Raw genomic sequence first — 18572 nt, 5'->3', positions numbered from 1 at the left:
AGTGGGGATATGAATATATGTTGTGTAAAATAAGACAACTTTATTAAGTTAAAATAAAGGTTTGTGAGGGGGCGGGGCCGGACCGCCGAGCTGGACGGTCGCAGGGATGAACAGCTCCTGCAATCTTCTAAAATTTAAACCCTAAACCAGCGAATTTCAACTTACAAGCTGACCGACAGGAATGACCAGCGGCCCAAAGGAGGCACTGGATCCGGGGAGAGGCTGGCTCCTTGAGCTACAGTCCCCTGGAGGAGGAATCGTTGAAGCCCCAGATGGGGCCTACTCCGGCGGTGAGTGGGGCGGACGGCCGCTGCCCCACAATCCCACCTAACAATGCCTGACCTCAGGGCCCAGAGCAGAGTGGTACCGGCCCTGTTCCCCCCCCCTCTGGCCCAGGGGGGTGATCCCGGTCCTTGCCCTGGGACACCGACCGCTACAGCACAGTTAAGGCCCAGTAACGAGACCACCCTGATCGGCGACCTCTGCACCTCATCCAAAATGGTGGACGCCATGTGCGCTAATGGCAGAGGGAAGGGATACTCCTCACCTACACACAAGCCTGACAACATTGCAGCATCTCAGCAGGCCAGAAGCCGGCGAAGCGAAGAGGGCACAACGAGACAGCAAAACCCTACCTATCAGTCGAGAAGAGATCTGGTCTCCAACGCAAAGCGCCGCACGCCCCTGCTGAAAAAACCGTGATGCACACCTGACAGCCGGCATGCAGCAGCAGATCGAGAGGAGGACACGGAGGACACGGGCGGAGCAGAGCCTCACATGGCTGTTTTGCCCCGCTGAACTAAACCTGCACACTTTGGAGGCTAGACAGGCGAGATCCAGCACCACTGACGGACTGACCTCACCAACCGGACTGGAACTAGGCCGCAAGGGCCCCTGAGGCCTGATTAGACTCAAAGTATTTAAGGTTTCCTTCTTCCTGCTTTATCTCATTCAATCTTTCAAGACAAAGCTGTACACTTCCCTCGCATGACTGAATACCCCACTGGCCGGGACTGTAGATACCCACTGAGGGTCATCGGGTAACTGCAAACACAGGACCATATCCTGCCACAGGCCTTCCACCATGCTAGGCCACACAGCAGCACTCACCCAAGCTAGTTTAACTTACTTCTCTCATTGCTAGTGGCTTAACACTCCTGTTATTATGCTCCGCTGTTTTTATATCGCTTTCTATGCTTCTTCTCTTATCACAGATAGTTAAAGCTGTACACTGGGTATCAGGGACCAGAGGCAAAATATTTCTGATGTGTAACTCCAACATGATCAAACACGAATCTCACTCAGATCTTCTGTTTAAAATGATAGCTCAGCTTGTTATGTAAACTATAAAAATGTGCACAATCCTCCAATGCTATGATACGAATTTCTGATGTATGTTATTGCTACCGTCATGGCACTTCAAATCTGTTTGTCATTCTCTGCACAATAAAAATAAAGAATAAAAAAAAAAAAAAAGAAAAAAAAAAAAAAAAAAGAAAATAAAGGTTTGTATGGAAAAATCGTTGCTGCTTGGTGGATTTACTATATTGTAACATTAATTATGTTTGACTTAAAAGGAAAACTAAAATACTAAAATACTAATACACTAATATAGGTAGGTACTCCCCATGAATATTATTATTAGGCCTGGGAAGTTATGCTTAGTCCTCTCCCATGAATATTGTAAACGTTCCCACCCACACGGATTTGTGCTGCCACATGTTACACCAGAGATGTACTGGTTTAGTCTGATATGTTGTACCACAGGTTTGACAGAGAGAGTAAAACGCTGGGGTGATAAAGGACAACCTTTGCAGGTTCCATTATGGACATTCATCGTGTCAGAGAATAATCCCATTGAAGAAACTCTGGCACTGGGGGTTGCTAAAGAGCCTTAACACTCATTATGAAGACTTCAGAGGAACCAAATCTTTTCAGTGTAAAGTGAAGTTTCAGTTTACTATGTCAAATGCTTTTTTTTTTACATTAGTCTTTTATTAAAACAGAAACAAAGGTATACAGTATATTGTATTTTATTATAAATATTAGGTTTATTAATTAGAATATTCTTTATTTTTATTTGAACAGAAAATACAGCTGGACAGTATGTAATTGCACCTCGTGTTTCCAAAAGTAATGAAGAATGTAAAATATTTTTTCAATTGCAAAAAGTTGCTATTTCTTTTGCTATAAAAACTACTTTTCCGTTTCTGAATGGATTGCAAGATTTATGTATTCTGTCAAAAATGGAAACCATGGTGAGTATGCCTTTATGTTATTAATGGGGGACTCCCTTTTGGAAATCATGCTACGGAATAAAACAATGAAAATTATTAGAACCTATATCCTTTATTTTAATGTGATGTCAAGTATTCCTTCAAATTTATATTAAATAATTAACAAATAACACTGCAATCCAGTATAATCCAGGACAAAGCCAGGACACACATTGCAATTGAGGAGGAGAAACAGAAACGTTGGTTTAATTGCTTCTCTTTATGCTGATTGACAGATGCAAAGGATAGAACCTATAACAATAACTTACATAGAAAGAGTTATTAACTAAAGTGAACTGAAAGTGAATTTAAAATTTCAGGCCAAAATAGCCAAACTTGAAGCATAGCTGACTGACACACGTTTACCAGTTAATATTGGCTTTAAATTTGCAATTTTCTTTGAATTCACATTGAATTATATATTTTTTTAATAACTCTTCTAATTGTATCTTTCGCACATTACAAATGCATACTACCAAGTTGCTCTTCATGGAAAGCCAGTGATAGGCCTTATACTATGAACGCAGAGAGAAACAAAGCCATGGGGTAGCTGATGATAGAGCTTAATAGAGACAATGACTCCTTCTGTTATTTAACAGGCTCTATTCCCATGAATTGCAGCCTTTGTAGTGCCTGGGCAACAATAGCTGACAAGTAAGTAGTTTTTAAAGTTTCATAGATATGTCCCCATCTGCCACATGGCAAATGAGGGCATAAGAAGGTTTTCAAAAATCCCTTATATAATATGGGGTCTTATTGCTAGTGCTAATTTTTAGGGCAAATAGTACTTAACATTATCATTCACTTTAAGAGAAAAGGCAAGTGAATGATAATTTACGAATGTGCATCCTCGATGCATTCAGTCTGAAATTTTAGTCAAACAGGTGCTTTGGTAATATTCTGTATCTTATACTTTGTATAGGATTCAGATGCGAAAACAGTGATTTTAATCGAGACACCGAATGCATCAGAGTGATTGCTGCAGATTTGCTCGGGCTGACCGTATTTGGCTTTAGTAAATATAAGAATTGCCATTGCGGATGGAATTTAGTATTTTTACCTGTAATTTGTCCATCCGGACAAAATTCGTGTTTTTTTTTTTTGTTTTTTTTAATGTGTGGGAAAGCTTAATTCTTCTCAAGGTAGAAGAGGTATGTGTGTCATTATTTGCCCACTCATATTTTCCTTTCATTTTTTTCATATCTCCTTTTTTCAAACTAAATTGACTCATGCTGCTGCTCCCCGTTTTTCATTCATACAAGATTGCAAAGGGGACACAATTCTCTAAACAAGTTTTTTTAAACTAATATATATATATATATATATATATATATATATATATATATATATATTTATATTTCAGACATGTACCTGCCTTGTGTGGTTTTGTTAGTGTTTCTATATTACAGACCATGGTACTTTAGTCATCATAATTATCTCTTGCACACTTAACTGTGCTCCCTGTGTCCCCCCTCCCCCCAAATTCCCCTTCCTTCCTTCCTCCCCCCAAACCCTTGTAAATTAGTTATATATACTATTCTATCATTTTACTCAATACCTTTCTTTGTTTTATTATTATAACTATATTATATATATATAACGCCATCAAATTCCGCAGCGCTTTACAATGGGTGGACGAACAGACATGTAGTTAGAAAGAGAGAGAGAGAGCCTCTTATGCTCAGTATATTTTATTTATTTTACAATTCTGTTTTTTGTTTTTGTCTGCCCAATTGGGGGTTGCGATCTTATATCTTCTTTTTTTCCCCTCTCTCCTCATTTCTGGGGGCTCTTTAATCTGAGCCTTAGCTATACATGATTTAATTATTGCATGAATCAGAAGATGGATAAAGTAACCATAATGGTATTTGTTAGATTATCATTTCCAGTTTACATATACATGTATCCCAGTCTTCAATTTGGGTGTATATGTTTCCTAAATTCACCAGGACGCCGTTTTCCATTCTTGCTTGCCATATGACTTGAGATATTAATTCTTGAGTGCCTTGTATTGTCACTGTCTTTCAGTTTCGTGCTAACATTAGTTAAGCTGTTGTAATAAATGTAGGATAATCATCAATATTTTTTTTTGTCATTTTTGGCCAATGCAGGTTTAATGAGATCACTTCAGGCTTAAAAACTAATTTTATTTCTGTTAATTGATATATTATATTGGTTACTTCTTTCCAAAAGTTATTTATTGGTATGCAATGCCACCAGCTGTAGATTAAGTTACCTTCGTTAGAATTACATTTCCAACATCTGTCTGAAGATTCTGGAAAGATTTTTTTTAGGCATTTCGGTGTCAGGTACCATCTGTTTGCGAGATGGAATTGGGTTTCTATGAGATTTAGAGAATGTACATCTTTATTTAATTTGTTTAGAGAACTTATCAATTCTTCTTCTTCTATTTGTACTTGTAGTTCTTTTTCCCAATAATTAATAAGTTCTATCAGTTTGTTTCCATTTGTTTATAACTTTTGCGCATTTTGCCATTAGATTTCTATAGTTCTTTAATTCGAATAGATGTTTGAGGGTTATGATTTTCTCCCCCTCTTATTGGAGAAGGTGAATATTATTTTTAATACAGATATAATTATATAATTTTAACTCAGACTTGTTTGTGCAAAATTCAAATCCATTAAGCTAAGCAATATTGTAGCCATTTTTGCACTGCAGTACGCCAATAGGTGTCTTGTTCCATATGCCTTGTTCCCTATTCACCCTATTGACTGATTTTCAATTCATCAAAAAAAAAAAAAAATTCCTGGACAAACACAATTTCTTGCCTTGCAAAAGTCTGGTTTCTGTTTCTCCTTCTCCAAAACAAAACAAAACAGCTCTGGCTGTTCCTGGACTTTACTGGATTGCTGTATCAAAATTAGTGATTATAAGTGATATAAGTTAAAAGTGATTTTCAATGTTTTATTCAATGGTGTGATGTCCAGATGGGTGACATTTCCCTTTTAGTTTACTATGAATGCAAGTAACAGCCATTGTATGTTTTATAGAAGTTACAAGCAGATGAGAGGTCCAGTCATCGAGTGGTTTATGAAAGCCTTTGTCTTATTCAAAAGAAGCAAACACAATTTAATATCTTTTTTGACTACATATTTCAAGAATGTTTCCTAAAATTATTTCCTGACTTGAAGAACATCTTTCAACGTAAGTAACTTTTTATTTAAATCAAAGAGCGATTTTTAGCTAAGAAACAAAAATAATATTTCCTTGTAACCATATATGTCAGTGATCTAACTGACACAGAAATGCCAGAATGCGAGAGGGTGTTAGGCTGATGCTTGGACCGGTAATCCAGGTGAATGACTCATTGATCTTATAGTAATGCTGACTCTTTATTAAGTGTTCTTGCATAGCAAGACCACTTAATGTTATCTCACATATATATTATTATTATTCTTATTATAGCCAAATTTACCACCCTAACTCCTCCCACAGTTTTTACACTACAAAGACAGTAATATACTGAAACGTGCGGATTGTTCCCGATTGGATTGCTATTACTTTGTGGAACGTTTCGCCGAAAGGTTCACGGAATATCGTAGTTTTTGTGGCGAAATTGGTCCCATAGGAATGAATGGCAAAATGTTCAAACCTAGAGTGGGAGCTGGCAAAAGCAGAAAAATCAGGACATGATTTCTAAACTGCCCCAACTCCCTCATTTTCAAGCACACCTACACAAATTGTATATCAGCTATCCCTGCTGCCACTAAAAATGTCCACGGCTAAGCCATAGTCCTGATAGTTTTCACAACATGACCATTTGTTTGCAACTCACGCCGTCCATTGACATTCATTGAAACTCCACTCTCGCCAGCTCAAACTTGAAGGGCAATTGCTAAACTGTGACTTCATTGTTAATATTGCAGAGACATACTATGCATCAAAATGTAGGTATGGGTCTTGTGATTCTCACAATATAACGCTCTTTGATGTAGGATGTATAGTTTTTAAAATATGACCGTTTGGAGATGTCAACCGCCAAAATACTCTGACCTGTGCCAGGCTGGAGCAGCAAGTGATGTCATAGACAGGGCCTTTTGTACACCTGTTAATGTTTTTATAAATGTATCTTTTAATGTAACTGTGAAGCACTTTGGGCAACAACGTTGCAATTAAATATGCTATATAAATAAATAATAACAGTCACTCCTCCCACTTGAGTTGTAGACTACTGGTGGAGGCAAGAACACTTCACACAATTTCCCCAGAAATTTTAGCTTTTCTAGTTATATAACCATAACTCAATAAGAAAAAGAGCCAGTAATAGGGTGATTTAATGGACAACTTTGCTCAATAGCAGCACATGAAAGAGAGCAAAAAAAAGAAAGGACCAATATAATAGTGCAATACGTAATAGTGCAATACGGTAGTAGACTGTATAACATACAACATATAAGTCTAAAAATGCCAACTGAAATTGTATAGAGCTATAACCAGCTCTGGATAAAACAGCATGCGGTGGTAATATATCCCTACTTACAGGATATCCCTCAGACAGTAAATCTGTTACGGGTGGCGGTACGGAAACCAGAACCCTGAGTGCCTGATGATGATGATGGGATTCTCAGCGTGGAAATTGACTTTCAGGGCCTGGTGCAGGGTAACCACACGCCCCCAGGTGTTCAGCACCAGGGTTCGTGCGGCCACATACCAGGGCCCTGATGCAGCTACTGCGGATCCCAAGAGCTAGGAGCTTGATGACATGCAGACCTCCCAGGAACTGGATAGGGAGAAACAAGGCAAGACTAGAACAGGCACCAATCAAGATAACAAGACCAGACTAGAAGAACCCAGAACCGGAGCAGGACAGAAAGCAGAACCCAGAACATGTACACAAGACATGAGGGAAACATGAACAGGGCAGGACAGGACTGTACGTGAACTGGGAAGACAAAATAAAACAAGACAAGAGATCCAAGGCAAAACAAGAGGAGACATAACTAGGTACTATATATGTAAAACATTGCAGATTTAGACATACATAAATGGTCAAGATGTATGCAGCCCACCACTGCGCCAAAGTACTCCAAGTATAGTGGGTCCTAACTGCCTAGATATGCATGACTAAATAAACAATAACACACACAGTACTTACCTGCAAAGAAAGAGGCAGAGGACATGAAGCAACTGCCTGCAGGAACCAATTGAAACAAAAGGATTAATGGAAAAGGAACGGGTGTGGCAACATAAAAACAAACATTTAAAGGAATCCAGGAGACTGGGAATTCCATGAACGGAATAAAGGAATGAACCCAGAAAAAGCAGCATAAAGAAAACCAGACATATAATAGAAAACCAGAAAAAAAAAGAAAAACTAAACAAGAATTGTAAAAATGAGTACTGGATACCAGACGCCAAGGCCAGACATCCCCGCAGAACAGAACAGGATGTGACAAAATCACAGCAGAATAGTGGTGAGGTAGATCATATGAAATGACAAAAGGCTGCCAATAGTGCTATCTATATAGGTAAGTGTAAACAAAAAAGATAGAAATATTTTTACAACAAATGGAGCATTCCAGGGGTTTACAGGTAATCCTTTTTCATCAGGTGTGCTGCATTCGGTATTTCTGGACCTGTGTGTGCTGCCAGGTGTGCTGCCTTTTTGGAGTCTGGACCTAATGTGGTCCTCTATTGAGTAGTGTTCTCGAAGAAATCTACCTATCATCACACAGACCAAGTGTCATATTTTTTTATGAAATCTGACCTGTACTTGCCTCTGTCCAGTGTGAAGATACAGTTGTGCTCAAATGTTTGCATACCCTGGCAGAAAATGTGAAATATTGGCATTCATTTTGAAAATATGATTTATCATGCAAAAAATAGTATTTTATTGAAGGATAGTGATCATATGAAGCCATTTATGATCACATAAATGTTTGCCTCTGTGACAAACTGGGCATTCGAGAGGACTGATTGCCAGCATCCTGCCACATGACTATGGCCCTGGGGTGTAAGGCCCTTTAAAAACAATGTATGGACATATTGAATCTTTTGGGACACTTTTTCTGTCCTTTGAATCCATGGGAAGGTGTGCCTCTTCCCCTCCCCCTGTCTCCCTGTTCTCCAGCAGGGCATTGTCCCAGGGACACTGCCAAAACAGTTGGAACTGGCTGTTTTGTCCCTCCTCGGTCAAAATATGACTTCCACCTATCTCTTGAACCACTTAACCGATTCAAGTGAATTTTAGATACGTTTGTCCCCCAATTATGCTGGTTATTAAAATATATGTTTTATTGATATTGCATGTGAACTCACAAAGTAATGAAAATATATAAAAAGTGTAACTTTTCAGCTTGGAGATAATTGAGTAGATACAGTTTATTAACTCAATTATCTCTTAAGCAGAGGGCAGGAATTCACTGTAACTGCTGGGTGTGCTCTATCGTCATCTTGTGTATGATTGGTTGCTGTAACTGTATTGTCGGTGCCCCACAAGGTTCAGTGGGTGGTGTCTAACCTGTAAAATCCTGCATAAAAGCAGCAATAAATGCTCAATGGAATCAGATCTTCTTGACCCTCAACACGTAGTCTTGTCTCGTGATTGGAGGGGACAGCTATACTCACACTGGGGATTGCTATGCTCTACATACTCCCCTGAGCTTTAATCACTTAACTCTTTTAAGATCTTGTTCCTGATACACTCTCCTGGAGGAGAGTTCTTCCCCACATGGTCCTGGAGGACAGAAGCTGATCCAGGGTGGACAGACGACGGTGAGACTCCAATTAAGCTACGGCGGTTGTGGAGTCTGCGGTGGTTGTGGTGTCCAATGCGGTGCCTGTGGTCCTCGGCGCAGGCTAGGAAGCGTCCATCAATGGAAGGTACTCGGTCGGAGTACGAGGAGTTCCGTTACAGCCTCCTTTTTAAATAATAATGATAACAGAAATAATTTAAATGGCCCTGATCAAAAGTACATACCATTGAATGTTTGGCCTTGTTACAGACACTCAAGGTCACACACACAGGTTAAGAGAGAAATTAAAGGTTAATTCCCCACACCTGTCCATTTCTAAATTGCAATTAGTGTCTGTGTATAAATAGTCAATGAGTTTGTTGGCTCTCACATGAATGCACTGTGCAGGCTAAATACTGAGCCATGGGGAGCAGAAAAGAACTGCCAAAAGACCTGCCTAACAAAGTAATGTAACTTTATAAAGATGGAAAAGGATATAAAAATATATCCAAAGCCTTGAAAATGCCAATCAGTACTGTTTAGTACTGTTTGCACTTATTAGGAAAAGGAAAATTTGGGTGTAACAGATCACCTGGCACCCCGACTGGGTACCTCAGTTGATGGGTGCTCCTCGTGCTTCCCAAGAGCTCCAAGCACTCCACTTGACACGATAAGCACGAACCATCGCAGCTTGGTTGGGGTCTCGCCGTCTCCTACCCACCCTGGACCTACAACAAGGCTCCAGGTTCCAGTGGGTGAACCTCTCTTTCCCCAGAGAGTGAAGCAAGAACAAGCTCTTTCAAGAGCTTAGTGATTATTCAAGAGAGTATGAAGAGCATAGCAATCCCTTGTTGCGGATTCCCGCAATAACAGACAAGACTCTAAATTGAGGGTGAAGTAGAACTGATTTAATGAGCACAAAGGCATTTCTTATATACAGTTTTCCCCACAAGGTTACCACCCACGTGGACCTTGTGGAGCACAGTAGTGATGTTGCAAACATAAAATTTTCCGTTCGCGAACGGCGAACGCGAACTTCCGCAAATGTTCGCGAACGGGCGAACCGGGCGAACCGCCATAGACTTCAATAGGCAGGCAAATTTTAAAACCCACAGGGACTCTTTCTGGCCACAATAGTGATGGAAAAGTTGTTTCAAGGGGACTAACACCTGGACTGTGGCATGCCGGAGGGGGATCCATGGCAAAACTCCCATGGAAAATTACATAGTTGATTCAGAGTCTGGTTTTAATCCATAAAGGGCATAAATCACCTAACATTCCTAAATTGTTTAGAATAACGTGCTTTAAAACATCAGGTATGATGTTGTATCGATCAGGTAGTGTAAGGGTTACGCACGCTTCACAGTGACAGACCAAACTCCCCGTTTAACGCACCGCAAACAACCGCAAACAGTCCATTTGCACAACCGCAAACTCCCCATTTGCACAAAGTTGGATACCGATCGATGGTTCGATATTCTGAGCCCTCTCTTATTTACTGTACACGACTATTCGATATTCCCACAAATATTATATAGCATTTTATGTTTGTTTGAGACCACCTTAAAAATATTGGATAGCGCTAAAAATCATGATCACTATATAGTTTCTCTACAAACCTCTAAAACGAACCAAACTACTCATCCATCCGCTATACCACTTTATCCCACCTAGAACTAGTGCCCAGTTAAATTACTTGACTCTTAGTTACCCACACTCAGTCATGCCACACACATTTCACCACTACTCTCGCTGAATCCCTCTGACTACGGCTAAATTCATCTTCTACATCAGAACACTACTCCTAAGATTGGGTTATATCCATGTCTCGGGTCTTTCGTTTAGAATAGGGGCAGCTTCGGTCTCCTTCAACACTGACACTCCAGTGCATATTATTAAAAGATTGGGCAGATGGAAATCCTCAGTCTACAACCGATATATTCCTCATCCCGAGAAAGAAATGAGGAAAGCTTTTAAAAGCTTTTAAAAGTTTGGCTTTGTAAATTGGATGCAATAAGTGTGTTTTTCTTTAATACCTTTTCACCCTCTTTGCATGAACCCGATTTACATATATTACTAATATGTTTCTGAACATATATATTACATTATTCACTCACTCACTCTCTGGGCCGGCCTAAGACATCATGATGCCTAGGTCCAACGATAAATGACTATGGGGGATAATGTATAATAAACACAGGTTACTGGCTATGGGGGTGATAATGTATAATAAGCACAGGTTACTGGCTATGGGAGGATAATGTATAATAAACACAGGTTACTGGCTATGGGGGGGATAATGTATAATAAACACAGGTTACTGGCTATGGGAGGGATATTGTATAATAAACACAGGTTACTGGCTATGGGAGGATAATGTATAATAAACACAGGTTACTGTCTATGGGGGGGGGATAATGTATAATAAGCACAGGTTACTGGCTATGGGAGGATAATGTATAATAAACACAGGTTACTGGCTATGGGGGGGATAATGTATAATAAGCACAGGTTACTGGCTATGGGAGGATAATGTATAATAAACACAGGTTACTGGCTATGGGAGGGATAATGTATAATAAACACAGGTTACTGGCTATGGAAGGATAATGTATAATAAACACAGGGTACTGGCTATTGGAGGGATAATGTATAATAAACACAGGTTACTGGCTATGGGGGGGATAATGTATAATAAACACAGGTTACTGCCTATGGGGGGTTAATGTATAATAAACACAGGTTACTGGCTATGGAGGGATAATGTATAATAAACACAGGTTACTGGCTATGGGATGATAATGTATAATAAACACAGGTTACTGGCTATGTTGGGATAATGTATAATAAACACAGGTTACTGGCTATGGGGGGATAATTTATAATAAACACAGGTTACTGGCTATGGGGGGGATAATGTATAATAAACACAGGTTACTGGCTATGGGGGGATAATGTATAATAAGCACAGGTTACTGGCTATGTAGGATAATGTATAATAATCCTCCGAATTAATCTAAATTGTATGCAGTCTAGGAGGTGGGAGGGCCTGGGAGGGAGGGTCTGCTGCTGATTGGCTGGAATGTGTCTGCTGACTGTGAGGTACAGGGTCAAAGTTTACTCAATGATGACGAATAGGGGGCAGACCGAACATCGCATATGTTCGCCATCCGTGGCGAATGCGAACAAGCTATGTTCGCCAGGAACTATTCGCCAGCGAACTGTTTGGGACATCACTAGAGCACAGGACACAAAGTCACAACAGCCAATCAACACAGTATTGTACAGTTAGACACTCCCAGCTAATGTACACAAACCCTCCCCACTGCCTGTGATACAATTACCAAACACAATGGACTAACTCAATTACCACAGGCAGAAAATATCCAGTTTAACCAAAGTCCAGAAACACCCCAAAACAACAACATATCCCCACAAATACATCCCTGGATAGCCCTGATCCGGATGAACAACAAATCCAAAAATCACCCAGATCAGAGCAGGGGTTCAAAAGTTTTATGGAAGTTACATTTGACCGACCGCAAGCATTGCTTTCATGCCCAAAATAGTTCCACAGATTTTGGCTGTGCGGCCGGTCTATCTTCTCCTCTATCCTGGAGATAATTGGCTTAAGTGGCTGTGGTAAGCCAATTATTTCCAGGTACAGGAAACTGTTACAAAAACCACATAAAAATACATAACTCATACAATACAATGTTTAACCTATATGTCCAACATATCCCCAGATAGCTTGTATCTGAGCGCTCAATATGTCCGAACAGCGCTCAGATATCCCAAATGCAGTTGGATCGCCATGTGGTTAAAGTTGTCTCTTTTGACCGACCGCAAGCATGGCTTTCATGCCCAAAATAGTTCCACAGATTTTGGCTGTGCGGTCGGTCTATTTTCAATGTGAAAAGTGCACTATAGTAGGGTGTGGTCAGAAAATAGCAAGGGCTGATGGGAGATTGAGGAGGGACAAAGCAGCCAGTTTAAACTGGTCTGGCAGTTTCCCTTGGACAACGCCCTGCTGGAGAAACAATAGGAGAGGAAATAGGGGGGCGGGGGGAAGAGGCACATTTTCCCATGGATTTAAAATTTAAAAGTGTTTTAAAATCCAATAAGCTCAAGTAGACTTTTTAAATGGCAATACACCCCAGAGCCATAGTTTCAAGGAGCACAATACAATGATACTTGAATAAAAATGAGCTGCATGGTTGAGTTGCTAGAAAGAAACCTTTACTGCGCCAATGCCACAAAAAAAGCCTGATTACAATACACCTGACAACACCTTGGCACGTCTCAAACTTCTGGTATATTCTAATTTGGAATGACAAGGCCAAAATAGAGCTTTATGGTCACAACCAGAAGCCCAATGTTTGGAGAGGGGTCAACAAGGCCTATAGTGAAAAGAATACCATCTCCACTGTGAAGCATGGTGGTGGCTCACTGATGTTTTGGGATATGGCAGGGGTGTGTGAGTTCTAAAGGCATAGGGAATCTTGTGAAACTTGATGGCAAGATGAATGCAGCATGTTTTAAGAAAATACTGGCAGTTTACATTCTAACAATTTACATTCTTCTGGAGGATATAAGCGTGTCATATCTCTTACTCGTTTCTTTCTTGTTTTTCTCAGTTTTAAAAAGTGCAGTATATCTTGACTTCATATACATGCATGTTGTTAGCATGTGTTATGTTAGGTGTCATTGTTCAAACATGTAACTAACGCTGCAACCCAAAAAAAATACTGCACGCTGTCATTGATGCTAAAAATGGCAATACACAGAGGCCATTTAATTTTTTACTTTGTTGCCATGTTTTATTTTATGATTGTGCCATTCTGCTATAACCTACCGTTGAATATGAATCCCATAAGAAATAAACATAATGTGTTTTGCATGCTCACTCATGTTTTCTTTAAAAATGGTATATATATGTTGCCAATTTTCCAAGGGTATGCAAACTTTTGAGAACAACTGTAATTTTATGGCCACTTTGCATTGATCCATACAAATGCTGGCAGTTGTGCCTGTTATTCACCTTTTGCCACACATAAACTACCCTTCTGATCTGTGGTAGTCTTCAGGTATTTTGCATTGATCTGTGGTAGCCTTCAGGTATTTTGCATTGTCCATCAGGCTTCTATAAATGCTGCTTTATCGCTGTGAGTAAGCTTTGGATTTCATTCTATTACTTTGGTTAATGGTCCCTCTATTTATTGTGTACCTGATTGTTAAGAGTTCTGGTTCTTGTCTTTGTCTTCTTACCCTGGATTTTCATGCTTTGTGGGTTTTTTAATCCTGGTTTGTATTTTGACTGCCCTATTTTAATTGTTAATATTGGACAGTACAAATACTTCTAATTGAGAAACATTGTAAACATTTGAAAGCAATAGAAATATGAAATTCGAAAAACAAAAAAATAATAAATACAACTTTTTACGTAGACTATAGATCCAAGGTTCAGAAAGTGTGAAGTTTTAAAAGAATGATTGTATCTTCCTGTGATTATTTTATGTGTTCTTTTATTATCTAACTTTAGCTATTCTAATACAGGAGTCTGCATTGCACTAGAAGGCAATTAACAGATACGGAGCTAAGAACTTCTGAAGTAAACACACTCTCAGAAGATCTTGCTTTGAAAATAAAACCTATATTTCAGGATGTGTGTAAGGAGGCTTTGTGAGTCAAAGTCAGGGGAGTAGTGGCTAGGGCTGCAGAAATAAAATGGTTTAACTTTTAATTGGCGGAGATTAGATAATCTACACCAAAACCACTTCATTAATCTAAAATAGTTTTGAGGCTTAGATTGTCCATTTAAACAAAGTATTTCTTTTAAAAATATGGTCAGTTTTTGTTGTTTATAATTTCTGTGTGTTTCCTTCTTTGGTAGTTTGTATTTTTTTTCAAATTAACTAATCAGATCAAAAATATAAAAATACTTATCTCCTACTATCTATACAGAATTCAACACAGATCCAATGCTTGTGGATAAATATAAGACTCCCACTTACACTGTAGATGAGAGATTGAAGAAAACATTTCAACAAAAAAAGGTTGCAATTTCTTTAACCATATCACAAAAGTTCCCTTTTCTGAATGGATTGCAAGATTTAGATTTTTTATCAGAACGTGAATCATTGGTGAGTATTAATATTTGATGACCAGTATTCTTTTACACAATTTCCACACTTAAAAAACCTTGCTCATTATTTTTTTTAAATATTTTGTTGGGGAAAAAAAAATAACTTCTTACTAAACTCCTCTAAAAACTATCTCTAGTTTCTCATGTAAAATATAATTTCAAGTTGTATCTTTTAATAAAATAAGCCAGTATTTAGAATAAAAAATAATAATAATAATAATAATAAAAAAAAAAATATATATATATATATATATATTAAAATCACAAACAAAGGGAATGTGCAAATCATTATTCTTCTCTTTTTTCGTATATTGTATTAATTGGTCCATATCTAGTTTTTAAGGTTTGCTCCTTTATCCAAATACTTTTTACAATAACTCTTCTCTAAAAGGTCCTTTTTCAGTTTCCCAATTTGTTTTCTGTTTTTTTTTCCATCACTACAATTCGTCATCACTCTAATAAACTGACTTTTGTGTATATCTTTAGCCAAAGATAGATAAAAAAAAAACATTTTTGTTTTAATTTCTTCTTGATCAATATATGTAATTAGGTCTGAAAAATGTATTTGAAATTGATCCCACACTGAGGTCAAAGATATTTCCTAGTTGGTTGAATTTAAATAATCTAACAACGGTCAAGATCGCCTTTCTAAATAAAAATTGTCCTCTATGTACTATTCTACCAGTGCATTGTTTGCCCAGTCAATACAAGGACTGGACTAAATTGTGATATCAACTGTTAAATTCTTAAACCAATCCAATTATCACATGAAAGAGTTTAGCCCAATGGTGTAAGTTCCAGAGAAATGATTGTTCACCTTTAAATAAAATATGTATTTAAAATAACAAACGCTGTCTGTTTTTGATAGACCTTGCAAGCAGATGAAAGGACCATTCATCGAGTGGTGTATGAAAGCCTCTGCTTGATTGAGAAAAAAGAAACACGATTTGAAACATTTTTTGATTATATACATCAAGAATGTTTCTTAAAATTATTTCCTGAGTTACAGAACATCTTACAAGGTGAGTGTTTTTATTTAAATTAAGGAGCCATGTAGTATTAAATTCCCTTAATACATGGTTTAATATTATGTATGTATGTAATGTAATCCTGGTAAAATGAGGGTACCTAAGTTACATGGCACATTGGGTGGAAATGTATTTTGCCCCCCACCCAAAACTGCCCCCCGCACTCTCTAATCCCCTTTTGTTAGGGAAATTACAAACTTACACTCTCAATCATATACACATGGACATTCAAATTCACACAAACCTACATTTATATACAGGGCCGGCCCTAGGCCATTAGGCGCCCTGTGCGACAAGACTTCACGGCGCACCCCTGCCCCCTCTCCCCACCATGTTGCCTGTATACAGTCACACACACAGGCACAGGCAGACAGTCACACAAACAGTTACAAGCAGACAGTCAGACACGCTCAGTTACAGGCAGACAGTCACACACACACACAGTTACAGGTAGACAGTCACACATGCTCAGTTACAGGCAGACAGTCACAGAGCCAAACTGTCATGCCTTAACTATGGTATCCTCTTACTTCCTGGTTCCACGGAGCCTAGCCACACCCCTTTATGACACGGTCTGCCTATTTAATCTGACTGCACCAGCTGATCAGGGCTGGATTATTGAACTACGTTCCTTACTCACAACCCGGCTACAACTTCATGGTGAAAGCCTCTGCTACCAGACCGGACTGAAAGACTCTGCAAAGTTCCCTTCACCTCTCCTCATCCACGACTAAAGATTAAACACTCTTCATACGCCTCTGAGGAGATCTCGGGAACCAGTGTTCTATGTGCCGGAAGCTAAGTAAAACCAATGTGATAAGAGTTGCATCTAAAAGCTGTTATTACCTGTCTCCAAAAGTCCTTCGGTAAAAACAATCCCGTTACAGCTAACTTCAACTCATACTTCATATCAGTTATCTGCATCTGTCTTGCTTCAGTTAAAGTATGGAACAGCTATTGTAATTACTTATCACCTAAACCGTTAACTCTACTAAGAGACTCTTTATTGATTCAGTGTCTGCAATTTACTACCGTTTACTCCTTAAAGCTACAGTGCCTGTAACTGTGGACTTCAGTTATCATTTACTACTTAAGGCTTCAGTACCTGTAAATTGGAATTAAAGTCTTTTCCTTTTACTTTCGTTAATAAAAATTCAACTATACGAAATCTGCAGTTGTGTTCCTTCATAACAAATGTTTAAACGTGACAGAATAATCCAGCCATTGTAATGGATCCAGCAGATTTCGATTCTACTATAACTACGCTGAATCAAAGAGTTGATACACTAACCCAAGGTGTGCAAGACCTGCAAGTCACTAACGAAAGACTTCTCACTTATGTCAGAGATTTACAAACTCGTACTCCTCATACTACTCTGCTCTCGGCTAGCGATCCTGCTGTATGTAACCCTGAAAAATTCTATGGTGATCGTTCCAAATATAAGGAGTTTTTTTATTCCTGCAAACTATTGATTGCTTTAAAACCTAGAGCTTATCCCACAGAAAGATCTAAGGTTTTTTCAGTTATTTCCTTTCTAAGAGGTGAACCTATGTTCTGGGCCCATACCTTTTTGGACAATGATGACCCCATCTTAGGCTCACTGGATGAATTTTTTGAAGCCATGTCTCTTCTCTATGAAGATCCTAACAAACAAGCTACAGCTGATTTAACAATCCGAACACTACAGCAAAGAAATAGACCCGTTGAAGATTATATTGCTGAATTCAAAAGATGGGCTGTTGAAACGCAATGGAATGACATCACATTGCGCAATCAATTTCGAATTGGGTTATCTGAAGCTGTAAAAGACGAACTATCTAGAACAGAACTCCCTACTACTTTGAACGCTCTAATTCACTTATCAATCAGCATTGACAGAAGATTAAGAGAAAGAAAGGCAGAAAACGCCCTTTTTCATTCTAAAGACCGAAAACCTTTTACTCCCTCAAAAGCTCCAGCAAAAACTTCTTTACCAAGTGAACCCATGGAATTAGGGGTAATAAGAAGTCCTCTCACTCCTGCAGAAAAGAACCGAAGACGTCAATTAAACCTATGCATGTATTGTGCCTCTCAAGATCATCTGGTCTCTGATTGTCCCTTACTAAAACGGACAAAGGCCGGTCGACAAGCCTATACCTCTGCGATCTTCAGTGCACCCCCCTCAACATCGACCACTCCGTTCACACCTGTATCCCTTGTAATACAGTGGGATAAGGTGAGAATTGTGACTGAAGCTCTCATCGATTCTGGTGCACATGGAGTATTCATCGATTCAACCTTTGTAACAAAGAATAAAATTCCTTGTGTTCAAAAAGCCATTTCTGTTCCTGTTAAAGTGATTGACGGCTCCTTTATCTCCTCGGGACCGATTCTTCATGAAACCATCCCTCTAAAGGTAACCACCAATCATATTCATACTGAATTTCT

At 38.9% G+C, this 18572-nt stretch overlaps 1 protein-coding gene across 1 annotated transcript in view; it reads left to right on the top strand.

The window, feature by feature from the left end:
- Positions 1–2195: 2195 nt before the first annotated feature.
- Positions 2196–18572, top strand: part of LOC134615356 (uncharacterized) — a 59203-nt gene continuing 42826 nt past the window's right edge. The window contains exons 1-4 of the mRNA XM_063459860.1: positions 2196–2258; positions 5288–5441; positions 14936–15114; positions 15985–16138. Coding sequence (XP_063315930.1) covers positions 2247–2258; positions 5288–5441; positions 14936–15114; positions 15985–16138 — 499 coding nt within the window. The 5' untranslated portion in view covers positions 2196–2246. The remainder of the gene's footprint in view (positions 2259–5287; positions 5442–14935; positions 15115–15984; positions 16139–18572) is intronic.

This window comes from Pelobates fuscus, chromosome 6, assembly GCF_036172605.1.
Source record: "Pelobates fuscus isolate aPelFus1 chromosome 6, aPelFus1.pri, whole genome shotgun sequence".
NCBI lineage: Eukaryota > Metazoa > Chordata > Amphibia > Anura > Pelobatidae > Pelobates > Pelobates fuscus.
The sequence above is the reverse complement of the archived record's forward strand: the minus strand, read 5'-3'. Positions and strand labels throughout refer to the sequence as shown.